The 12847-nt window shown below is 48.8% G+C and overlaps 1 protein-coding gene across 6 annotated transcripts in view; it reads left to right on the top strand.

Moving 5' to 3' along the window:
* Positions 1–4755, top strand: part of MAP2K4 (mitogen-activated protein kinase kinase 4) — a 168274-nt gene extending 163519 nt beyond the window's left edge. For all 6 annotated transcript variants that reach the window (XM_029912140.1, XM_026654640.2, XM_026654642.2 and 3 more), the window contains one exon: positions 1680–4755. In XM_029912140.1, coding sequence (XP_029768000.1) covers positions 1680–1793 — 114 coding nt within the window. In that variant the 3' untranslated portion in view covers positions 1794–4755. The remainder of the gene's footprint in view (positions 1–1679) is intronic.
* The last annotated feature ends 8092 nt before the right edge of the window (positions 4756–12847 follow it).

Genomic DNA, 12847 nt, shown 5'->3' with positions numbered 1-12847 from the left:
CTCTGAGCTCAGCTGGCTCAGGTGCATGGCTGGGAGACACTGTCAGGTATCAAATAGTCACAGTGCATTCAGTGCTCTGCAGCCCTCAGGCTCTGCCCCAAGGACAGTGCAGTCACAAGGCTGCACACTGTGGGAGGAAAGTGTTGTTAGCTAAAGTCTTGTCTGCTCCACCGTTAATTCATGTTGGGGAACCTGCTAAAACCCCGGGTTCTCTTAACATGGCTGTACCATGATTTGGGGATGTGTGCACAGCAAACCAAATCACAGCTGCTACAAGTGGATTCTTCTCCATGAGGTAATTGGAGAGCAGGCAGTTCTCTACCCCAAGGGAAGCTCAGGTTGCTGCAGGAAGGGCTGCAGATGACTCAGGAGGTGGCTGAGCCTGTCCCGAGCCACGATTCCTGAAGTACTGCCCAGCAGTGTTTGGGGCAGTGGCTGCTGGAAACTCCATCTCCAGATGTCAAGTCTGGCATTGGAAGTCACTAAAGTTCCCATGCAGGTTCTCAGGAGGTGGGGATGGTGCCATGGCCCAGTCCCATTTGGCTAATTACATTTTCCTGGAATTCCCTCACCAGTTTCATGTGACTGTGTCATCCATGTCACTCCTTGGTCTGCCCAGTGCTGCTGAGCAGTCTAGGGTCTGCAAGGGTGAGGAGCACAGGGACTAATGGAGATCCCAATCAGTGCTGGGCGCTGTACAGACTATCCCTTCCCACAGAACTCTCAGTCTCATCACGTTGTTAGTCACTGGTCCCCCTGCAACACTGTGTTTGCTATAGGTCGCAGGGCCTTCTGGATAGAGCACTGGACTGGGACTCAGGAGATCTGGGTTCTATTCCCAACTCTACTGCTGGCCTGTTGGGTGACCTTGGGCAAGTCACTTCCCTGTTCTGTGCCTCAGTTTCCCCATCTGTAAAGTGGAACTAATACTGACCTTTTTCGTAAAGCATTTTGAGATCATATGGCGATACCAGGATTAGGTATTACAGTAGAAACTCAGAGTTACAAACACCAGATTTATGAACTGACCAGTCAACCACACACCTCATTTGGATCTGGAAGTACGCAAACAGGAAAAAAAAAAAAAAAAAAAAAAAAAAAAAAAGCGAACAGTACAGTACTGTGTTCAATGTAAACTTCTAAAAAGATAAAGGGAAAGTTGAAAAAAAAAGATTTGACAAGGTAAGGAAACTTTCTGTGCTTGTTTCACTTAAATTAAGATGGTTAAAAGCAGCATTTTTCTTCTGCAAGTAAAGTTCCAAAGCTGTATTAAGTCAATGTTCAGTTGTTAATTTTTAAAAGAACCATAACGTTTTGTTCAGAGTTATGAAGAACCTCCATTCCTGAGGTGTTGAGAACTCTGAGATTCGACTGTATTATTATTATTATTATTCCCACTTCACTACTTCTGAGTCAGGATTTCCCGACCCCTGGCAACATCCCATTGTAAGTTACCCTGGAAACATATTGTAATTAATTATATTGTGGGTTTAAGAAATGGAGTTCCCTTCCTTTAAATGCCATCAGAGCAGGCTATACCTGGAGTCCTATGATGTAACCCCCAGCCCCCACTGTATCTGGGAGCAGGCGAATCCCTGTGCTGTATCAGTTTCTATTGGGGCCTCATTTTTATGTCACAAAAGTGAAACTAACTTTCTTGTTCCCTTTTTGGCTTCCAGAAACATCCCTTCATTCTGATGTACGAAGAGCGCACGGTGGATGTGGCCTGCTACGTCTGCAAAATCCTGGATCAGATGCCAACAACTCCCAGCTCTCCAATGTATGTCGATTGACACTGCTGCTTCATCCAACTCTAGAGAAAGGGCGGAGAGAAAACAAGCTGTAAAGAATTTTCCTCACATATTGCAGTGTTTTTAATGCTCGCCCAGACACCATGTGCAATAATATTGGTGTTCTTTCCATCCTGTCTGTATACTATTGTCACATATAAAGTGCATCCCTGTAATACCTGATCACACAGTGTTAGTGTTGGTCAAAGAGAGACCTCGTCTTGCTCTTTTGTGGACATATTCATGAAATGTGGAAATAAGTACATTTATTTGTTGACCGTGATTGGATAGCACCTAAAATTCATTTCTAGACTCAAAACTTGGAGACTTCTCAGCGGCTACTGGAAAGATTTTTCTCTCAAACTCTTCCAATTATTGTTTCAAGTAATAATAATAATAATAAAAAAGTTAGGCGTTGTTTGTCTGAACATAATGAGACTTTGCCTGGAGGAAGAAGAACTTGCATAACCAACAAGATACTTTGCCTCCTGGAGTTGGAAAGGCAAAGGAGGATTTTATTCTTCACAAAGTGCAATAGATTTACTGTTATGAAATTCTGTTGCTTTACAGTCATAGTGTATTTTCTGGGGACAGTGCTCAGCTGAACTTCCTGTTAAAGAGAGATCATGTTAAATATAGCGAATATGTCTTTACCAAAAATATGTTGCATTGAAAGAGGCTAACATTAAAATATTCAGAGATGAGACATAATGTATTCTTCTCTCCTTTACCAAGCCAGCCACTCTTCATTATAACTAGGTGTCCTGTAAATTGTTACTGCTAAGATAAGACCTTTGACCTGAAAAATTATTAAACTACTCGATTGAATTTAACCCGCTTGTGACCTGATTTATAGCTGCACGATGCTCACTAGCTGGCTTTGCTTTTACTCCAAAAAGTGCAGTGTATAGACTCTACAACTGTTTTTGATAAGCCACAATTTAATCAGTCTCGTGATTATTCAGTAAATATTTATAATTCCTCTCCTGTTCCAAAACCATAATCTAGCACCTTTTCACAGACCACCAGGCACTCCTTCTTATCAGTCTAGTATCTGTCACAAGACCAAATCTATCTGGCTTTGCTTCCAGCCACCTGTATCCAGGACTAGGACTCAGAGCCCTTCTCCTCCAACCTGGCTGTGGCTATTATGCATACTGCTGCAAATAGTATATTCTGTTTAGTTTGTCTGATATTTTATTCATTTTTTCCTGTGTAAGTTCAACCTCTTTTGTGATTCTGAGTGGCCCTAATTGTTGTATTCAGGTCTGAATTGCACTTGAATTGTTCAGTGCACGCTGGAGGTCTGGGTACCCTGGAAATCAGCCTGGTCTTTTAGCATCCAAGATGCGCTGTACTGGCCAACAGTTAAACTCTAGAGCTGGTCAGAATTTTTGAAATTTGGTCTCTTTTTTAAAAATGACAAATTTCATGAAAACATTTAGATTTTTTCAAAATGTTTAATTTTTCAGAAATCAATAGATTGTAAATGACAAACTAGTGCCTGTGGCTGGGCCTGGAAAAGAGCTCCCAGTTTTCATTTTGTAATTTTCAATTGGTTGGCCTAGCCACTTAGTGGGGTTTTCTCAAAATCAGAATGTTCCATTTTCATAAACAGTGCTTGGAAAATTTGGAAAACAAAACCTGGAGGGTTAGAAACATAATGGGAAAAGCTGCCGCATTGCCGGAATTCTTGTGGAATGTTTCCCCACTTTTCAACCAGCTCTACCAAACACAGAGGCTATGTCAAGACAGCTGCAAAACAGCACCCAACCCCTATGCCCTCCATGTATTCTCAGCTGAGAAAGGACAGAGCAAAGTCTGTGACCAAACAGGAGCACTATACTATTGCCCTTGACTCACAGCACTTCTCCAGATTTTTCAGTGATGTCTTCGTGTGTGGCCTTGAGGCATGGCTCTGTTCCTAGCTTGACCATGTTAGCTGTCCTGAGCAATTGCTTTTGGATACTGCCGAGCGTTCACAGCCAGACATGTTGGGCTTGCTTCTCTAGGGCACTGAGTGTCTTCAACTTCTACTGAAGTCTATATGAAATCAGGGTTCTGAGCCCCTCACAGGCTCCGGCCCATTGTGTATTGTATTCCTGAAGCCTCTGTCTGTCATGTGTGGCCATAACATCATGCGGGGGCGAAAGCTTTGCCTGTCTATGCTGGCAAAGACAAAACCAAATTCTCTTAACCAATGAATCGGTTCCCTACACCTTCAATTAATCAGATAAGACTAACTCGAAAGTATTAGCCATGCAAAATACCAAGAGAGCAAAACAGGCTGTCATCTAATCCTGTCCTGGCATCACTATGGTAACAAATTTCCCCCTGGACCCTCACACTGGGAAATTTCCACCTGCTCACTTGGCAAATCACAGTATCCATAGCCATCCCCTGCAAGCACGTGTCGCCTTGCTCCCTACCCCAAACCCATCCCACCATTGTTAGCAGTATCGCCAAGTTTCCATTCAGTCGATGGGAAATGGAGATTAGATGCTTTGAATTCCCAGTGTCAAAGCCAGGTTCGAAATGTGCAGTGGCATGGATGGCTGTACAGAAAGGCAAATCTAGTGTATTAATCATAGGTTGTTATAAAATATTAAGGTGCAGCATTTATTACAATGTATCTTTATTTTTTAAAAAAAAAGGTGTATAGTGTTCAGAAGCTGTGAAAATAGTGTAAGAACTGTACATTGTGAGCGCTGGTTATTTTTCTTGTACCATAGACAAATGTATAAAAATGATCACGAAGCTGATGTGCAGGGATGTTGCCTTATTGTCTGTACAATGGAGCTTGGTGACGTAAATTGCTTCAAAGAGCTCCAGAATATTTTCTCGTATATTCTGGTTTGACTTCCTCCTCTATTTAAGATATTATACATGGAATCAGAGTGTCTATGTAATAGTTCTATCCTTTTGCCTGCAGGTCAGTTGTAATAAAACTAGGATGCGACTGTGACCTTGTTATTTTTATTTTATAAGGTCAGAGACACAATGGGAAGATCCAGTAAATGCTATTGAAATACACAACCACCCTCCCCTTCAGACAGCTGTATTCCGGGGACATCAACCCATATACGATGCAGCCTTTGTTTCTAAATCTGTTGTCAAATAAAAATCAAGTGTCCAAGGGCTCCCCTGCTCTCTCTTCCTTCACCTACTGCGGCGGCAGGGGCTCAGCTGGTCTGGCAGTTGCTGTGTGCTGTCAGCTGCTGCTCTAAGGCCTTGGGGGAGCAAACTAGACAGTTGTCCCTATTTGCTGCCCCTCAAACCATGTTGCTGTCTTAAGGCACTGCATGCCTTTCCCAGCACGGCAGAGGGTCAGGCCTTTGCTGTAGATCACCACTAAAGTATTGTTGCCCTTTTGGATCAAGCAATTAGCCAATATTTGGGGCCTTGCCAGGTTCTTTCTGTTTGGAGCAGAGGTTGGTAATATGAGTCAGGTCTATTCTTTGGTGCAATCCTGTACAAAGAATGTATGGAAAGTCCTGTTTCCCTGAATGCTGTAGGAACAAACAATAGCAGGCAGTTTCCTTGCTCAGTCACCCCCAAGCTGCCTTTCCAGCATGTTCCATGGCCCAGAAGCTCTGCTTGTTTCTCAGTGTCTGCTTGATGTGTCCTGGCTTTCCCTTTCACACACAGTTTGCCCAACATTCCTTTAGCCCCTGCATTTGCACCAGTCCCAGGAAAACCCCTCTTTTTCTCCTTGCATTAATTCTTGCTCAGGCCTTGACATGTGGCCCAGTGCCTTGGGCGGTGTCTCCTGTTATTGTTATTTTTCAGCTATTGTTATGTAAAAGAGGCTTAATGGCTCCTTCCATTTAGCCATAATGAAGGGTGCATAGCACATCCATTGGCGTTAACCATATTTTTACTTAGCTATCCATCCAGAAACAAGAGATTCTTACACTTCTTGGTGGGCCTGTGTACTTCCAGTGCAAGATACTTTCCTTTGGACTTTCAGTGGCCACAAGGGTCTTTGCAAAGGTCATGGGGATAGTAGAAGCACACTTCTGTAAACAACTCTACAATATATTTCCCTACCTGGACGACTGGCTCCTCAAAGATTGAATGTATCCGGAAGTACAGAGGGTGACCACCACTCTACTACACTCATGGCAGTCCTTGACACATCAAGTAAACTCTACTTGCCTCTTGCCAGTCCAGTCACTCACATCTGTTTCTTGGCCTACATTTGCAGAACAGCAGGGCTGAACCAATCATCCCAACCTGGCATCCTTCCATCTGGCAGCCTGGTTTTTGGAAGGGCAATGAACATTGAAGGGCCTTGCTCAACGGAGGTCCAGTTCATATTGCTCAATAGTAGGAAAACTTCTACATGGAAGTGTTATGCTGCCAAGTGGAAGTGGATCTCCGTGTGGTGCCAGCAGCATCATTTTCCCCAGAGGAACCTGGGATTCCTCACATCCAGGATTAGCTGCTGTCATTAAAATCATCTCATTAAAGGTACATCTAGCTGCTATGAATCCTTTTCACCCTCTGGTAGAGAACTGTTCAGATTTTCCCCATCCCACAACAGTGAGGCTCTTAAAAGGCAACACTGGATCATTTCAGACAATATCAACACCTATGCCTACCTGGGACTGACCCTAGGGCTATCAGCACCTATGAACCTCCCATCTGAATCCTTGGCCTCCTGCTCCCTCTTGCACTAATCAGTGAATGTGGCCTTTCTGCCAGGGATAAGCTCAGCCAGGTGAGTGGGTGAGCTCAGACCCCTTCTGGCAGAGCCGCCTTATACCATCTTCCACAAAGACAAGGGATCTCTGAGATCGCACCCCAAGTTTATTCCCAAGGTTCCTTTGGATTTTCATCAACATCAGACAATCTACCTTGTATTTTACCCCAAACTGCACAACACTAGAGAGGACAGAAAACGCCACTCTCTAGATGTTCACAGAGCACTGGTCTTTTATCTAGACAGGACAAAGCCCTTTGGAAAATGCCTGAGGCTGTTTATTTCCTTTGCTGAGTGGATGAAAGGAGAAGCGATTTCTTCCCACAGGCTCTCAAAAAGGATTTCCACCTGCATGTTCTTATGCTGTCAGACAGTGGGTGTTCCTCTGCTCCGATGGATCGAGGCGCATTCTGCAGCACTCAAGCTGTCTCAGTGGCCTGGCGACAAAGACTCTTGCTCTCGGAGGTCTATGGAGGGCGACTTGGAACTCCGTCCGCTCCTTTACCAGCCACTAGGCTCTGATTCAGGGATTGGCTTTTTTCATTAGGTATAAAGTCTCACTTTACAGTGGAAGGCTCAAACCAGCGGTTCCCTTCCTGAACCCCCAGCTTCAGGGCTAGACAATATTACTGCTTTTGAGGAGGAGGAAACCAGAGCTGGCTGTGCAGCCACATCCTGTAGGGCAGTGGTTCCCAAACTTTAACAACCTGTGAACCCCTTTCACTAAAATGTCAAGTCTCGTGAACCCCCTCCTAAAAATGAATATTTCCAGGGATTTTCTCCTTTACCTGTGTATAAATTATAAAAGCAGTGATCTTGGAAATATAACATTTGTTTTTATGACATGCTTATTACACACTATTATTCATTATTATTTATCATTACAGTATTTTTATATTATGAAAATGGCAACACACGTCCAAGATCTCACTTTTGTAGCTTGAATAATAACTTTGAGTAAGCCTGTTATAAGACAAGGCTCCTATGTTTCATCGAGGAGTATCAGATGTGAAAGAGCATGAAGGTATTTAAGAAGCCAACTCAAAGAGTTCCTCCTACACAAGCATTCAGGTCTTGAGCAGTCTAGGCAAACAACGCACATTACAAGAAAGCTTAAACTTGTTCTTCATCATAATTTTAAAAACAATACTAGCTGCCTATTTAATTTTTAAAACAGCAAAAAATATCCACCTCCCTTTCCATTTCTTATGAGTCTTGAAGTTTAAATCTCCTCAGTGTGATAGATATGCTTGCTTTGATCTGCTTTGCTCTTGGAAGTCCAGGGGCTCCGGGCTGCTGGCCCCGTGCTGCCTGGGGTTCCTAGGGACAGCTCTGTCTCCCATTAGGGAATTTTTTCCAGAGAACCCCCTGTAACATTTCACAAACCCCCAGGGGTTCACGAACCCCAGTTTGGGAACCACTGCTATAGGGTGAGCTGCTCTCTCTACTGGGCAAAATGCACATATCAGGGCTAGCCTTCCATTTACACATGCTACTAGCAGAGAAGCAGCCAGGTAAGCACCTGGTGCGAAGAAGTCAGTTCCACTCAATGCATTATGAAGCTTTTGCTAGTTCAACCTGAAAATATCTGTCCCATCTGAGCAGCAGTACCAGAACAGCAGGGTGAGTTGGCAGTAGCCCTCCAAGCAGGGGTCCTGGTCCTCTCCCCAGAGGTCATGGAAGGGTGGGTAGATGCAGGGTGGATGCATGTGTGTGTTTGGAGTATGGGTCTATGTGCAAAGAGCGTGAGTAGAGGGTGTATGTATGGGAGGTGTGTGTGTGTGTAGGGGATGTTATTCACACACCCATACTTGTTTGTAGTTCACCAAGCTGAGAGGATTCTGTTGACAAGGACTGGGTATGTGCCAGCAGGCTGTCAGTTGGGAAAGGTGTGTGTGCACTGAGACTCTGTCACCTCCGGGCTGGATCAACAGCATGCCATCATTGAACTCTGCCAGTGTCAGAGCCCCGAAAACCAGCACCGGCAAATAGCTTAAGATGTCAGAGGTTCAACCCTGCAGAGTGATTTTAAAATCAAACTGGTGCAAGTCTCAGAGTTTTCCCTGAAGGGAGTGGTGGGGCAGATTCAACCAGCTGTCACCCGTTAGCCTGTGACTGTGCCATCCCCTCAAGCCAGACTACACCAATCTCACTCTTTCTGACAGGGGTGTCTGGTCCTCGTGTCCTGCCCAGAGCAGCCTTGATTTCCCCTGCTTCCCTTTGATTCCCAAATTTGGTTCATCCCTGCTGCAAAGGCAGCCCTCGTCATGCCTTCAGCGCTCCATCCCACAAAGGGTTTCTGTGCCTGCCAAGTGATTTCTAGGGCACAGCCATCACACTCAGTAGCCTGTCACACATCTAGCAGCTAATCTCTAGCCAAGCACGTTGGGAACATTGTGTTTATACATGCCACGGCAGGGCCAGACACAGGCCAGTGCAATTAGGGTGGCTTCTGCACCTCATCCTGCAGGGCTCACTCTTATCATGCCAAGAGCAAAGGCAGAGTCCGGTGCCTGGAGCTGGATGGGCTCCCTCAGGGCAGGACTGAATTGCTCTCAGTTCTCTGTCCCCAGCCTGGTCATTTCTCCATCTTTATTGGATCTGAGACGTGGTGCTGAAAATAGGCTGAGCAGAGCTGAAAACAGCACTCAGGATGGTGGCGTCCCATAGAGTCCATAGCCATCCAGCAAATGTGTATGGGCTCAACACTGTGGTATCTAGGTGGCTGCTTGCAAGTATAAATATGAGGACATGCCCCAGACCCACCCACTGATTTTTCCGATCTCATTTCAGTGTCCAGTACCTGGAAGGCTCCTTTAATTTCCATCTATTTAACTAGCCACAGAATTCAGATCTAGGCTTCAAACCAGGTGGTGAAAGCTGCTGGACTTTGCCTGGGGAAGGAGGAGTTGGTGTGTAGTGTGGATCGAGCTCTGGGTTTGAAGCCTGAGTGTGGTCTTGGCTGGGGCCCATTGCTAACAGTACCCTCTGCATGAGAGCAGTTCTGGGCCTGCCCAGATCCGCACAGTTGCCAGCTGGAAGCATCCAACTCAGGCGTATAAAGGAAAACGCTGCTCAGTGTCTGGCAGCACCCAGGAAAATGAACAGGCCATCGGGGGCCTACTCTGGGTGTGACGATCGTGAGCTGCTGAGCCTGGGATGGAGACCAGGGTTGATAGCTCGGCTGCTCTGGTGCAGTGGAACTCTCTATGATAAGAGCAAAGCGCGTCCATGCAGGAGACAGAGCTTTCGCGGGGCTGTTCCCAGGCTGTGGAACGAACACCCCCAAATGAAGCACCAGTCCAAACCTCCCCACCTCCTACTCCAAGTGCCCAGCACAAGTCTCTGAGCGGCCTCCCCTAACACCAACACAGTGACGCCTGCAGGGAGTATTTACAAAGGAGCACTAAGGAATGAATGGGTAAGGCAGGCCGCAGCGCTGTCAGCTCCACACCCAGCCATGGGGACTCATGGGGTTGGGGTAGGATGTGGGAACTCTAGGGTGAGCCAGGCTCCAGGGTAGGGTACCAGGGAGCAATGCTCAGGGCTCTGTGCACTTTTCAGTTAAGAAAGACATGGAAAATTTCTTCGTCTTGAATGTATAAATCTGTGAGATGCCCCCAAGCCCAATGTGTTCACTTAGCCCTGTGCTCTCTACACACACGGCACGGCTGGGACAGCCCTTGTCCAGGAGCTCTCCGCTGCACGTCACCTGGTAGGGGAGCTGCTGTTTCATGATCCAGGGAACTGGCGTCAGAGGGCCCCCGTTCCTTGGAGGAGCTGTTATTGAGGGGACACCAGGGAAACTGGCCATGCTGGGAAGTTAGGCTGGAAGCCACTCGGCCACATGGACAGAGCAGGGCACAGAGTTTGATAAAGTGCCACTTGTTCAACCTAACCTGCATCCAGCTTCTCTCTTTGCTAATGAAACAGCTCCTCCCACTGTTATGGTTGCCAATTTTGGTTGGATGTATTCCTGGAGGTTTCATCACATGACACAATCTTTAATTAAAGATTCATCTTTATTTCCTGGAGGCTCCAGGCCAGTCCTGGAGAGTTGGCAGGCCTGTCCACTGTAGAGATTCTGCCCTTGCTCTTGGAGCCATGTGTACAGATACCGTGGGCTCCCCAGTGGCCATCCCAGCTCAGCAGCTGCCCTGCTCAGGAAATGTTGGCCCCGCTAAAATCTGGGAAAATAAATAAAAACACTATTTGGTTCTGAGTCACTTGGTTGTTTTTCCCCAGCTTTCTCCAGTGACTCACCAACCATCCCAGAATGATCTCAAGTCCAGCAGGCAGGCGGGGCATAGCATGACCAGGCCCTACACCAGGTGCACCCCTCATGATACAGAGCAGAGAGATGGCAGAAACGCTCGCTGAGCCCGACATTCCTAGGAAGGGCTGCTCAGAAAGGCTGTCCTGGCACCTGAGCATGTGTGTGTGTGTGTGGGGCATATCTTGCTTTGCCCACCCTCTTTACGGCGCAGAGCTGTGAGCCATGGCTGAGGTGCACAGGTGCCTTATTTTCTTGTGCTCTTAGTTTGAATGCTGCAGTTGGGTTAGACACCCTCCTATCAAAAGTGGAAGCTCTTAGAGGGTGGGGAGTGGGCATGAGCTGTTGGGGAGCACCACGACGCTCCTCGCTTGCTGTGAATGGTGTGTGGGGGGCTCTTTCCCTGCTCCGTAAAACTCCACCAGCCATTTCAGCCTACGGAAAGTGAGATGGGCTGGGGTTGTTTATTGGCTAGTAATTTCCTCCGCCACTGTGTGTTCTGCACTGGAAGGAGAAGGAGCCACCTTGCTGCAATCCCAGCTGGAGCTACTGTCCATCTGGGTAACTTTCCAGCTGCAGAAACTGTTGCAGTGTTAGGAATGGAAGAGTCATAGCACAGTGCTCCCAGCTCTCTGCAATGACTCCCTGCTAGGGTGACCATACGTCCCATTTTGGCCAGGAAAGTCCCTTTTTTAGGCCCATCCTGACTTTTTTGGCAAAAGTGGGCATTTGTTCCATTTGCTCTTGCCAACTTGACTACTTGGCAAGAGCAAACGGGACAAATGCCCACTTGTGTCAAAGAAGTGGGGTGCAGAGGAACATGCTGGGGGGCACGTGGCGATGCCAGCCCTGTGCAGGTGGGGAGGCAGGGCTCCAGCGGGGGGCAGGCAGGGCTCAAGCGAGCAGCGATGCCAGCCCTGTATGGGGGGGTGAGGAAGGGCAGAGCTTGGGTGAGCGACTCAGGCCCCTTGGGGAGGGGGGTGGCTTGGGTGAGCGGCTCTAGCTAGCCCCAGGTAGGGGGGGGGGCGAGGGGTGCTTGGGCCAGCCCTGCGTGGTGTCCCGTTTTCCCTTTGGGAAATATGGTGACCCTACTCCCTGCAGACACTTGTCTTTCACTGTCAGGAGGTCTCACCCGAAGATGCTGAGCACCCTCCCTTCCCCCCAGAGCTGGATGTGGCCCAGCAGAGACTCAGCGTGTTTTGGCTGCTAGGGCAGATAAGGCCCAATGGCGCTAACATGAAGTGTGATCACCCAGTGACAGCTCGCAACAGAGCACACTTGGTGCATCGTGCTCTGTACACACTTCGGCTCTGTCACCAAGCAGGTGCTTGGGGTGGCACATTTTCAGGGGCGGCATTCCAGCCAGCCTCTTTTGTGTGTGTGTGTGTGTGTGCTTGGGCAGCAAAAGCCTAGAGCTGGCCCTGGCAGCAGCAGCGTGTCCTGCACTGGGGGCGCCCTGGGGCCGCTGCAGTTCATGTCAGGGAGCAGTGCCCGAACCTTATGGCCGGGCAGGCTACGAGTGCGGGACACTCGGGCTGGGGGCCGCCCCTCGGGGCACACGGAGCCTCCTGCAGGTGCCGCAGGGTGGCCGCCCCCCAGCACCGCAGCCGGGGCTGGGCAAAGCGGCCAGAGCCGCCCAGGGACTGCGGCAGGGCAGCCAGAAGCAGCAGCAGGAGCGGGGCCATAGAGGGCGGGGCGCTGCTGTGTGGGGCCCGCGTCCCGCTCTCCGGGGCTCCGCTCCTTCTGGGGCTGCCCTGCCCTGGCTCCTCAGCCTCCTGCCGGGGCCGTCCCCTGGCTCTGTCCTCCCCGGTCCCGGCCGGTCCTGGAGGCGGGAGCCCCGTCTGGAGGGACCCTGGGCTGAGGCGCGGCCCAGGGGCCCCGCTGCTTACGCCGACCCTGCGAGCGCTGTACTGGTTGGAGGCGATGGGGGAGCGGGCAGAGTCAGCGCTGGTGGGGGGAAGCCCAGCGCTGGGGCGGCAGGGGGAGTGGGTGCGGTGGGGTGGGGGGGAGAGCCCAGAGTTGGGGCGGCAGGGGGGGCGGGGGGGGGTGGGGGGAGAGCCCAGGGGTTGGGGGGGCGGG

The sequence above is a fragment of the Terrapene carolina genome, unplaced genomic scaffold (genome assembly GCF_002925995.2).
Source record: "Terrapene carolina triunguis isolate 2854851 unplaced genomic scaffold, T_m_triunguis-2.0 Scaffold192, whole genome shotgun sequence".
Lineage (NCBI taxonomy): Eukaryota > Metazoa > Chordata > Testudines > Emydidae > Terrapene > Terrapene triunguis.
The sequence above is the reverse complement of the archived record's forward strand: the minus strand, read 5'-3'. Positions and strand labels throughout refer to the sequence as shown.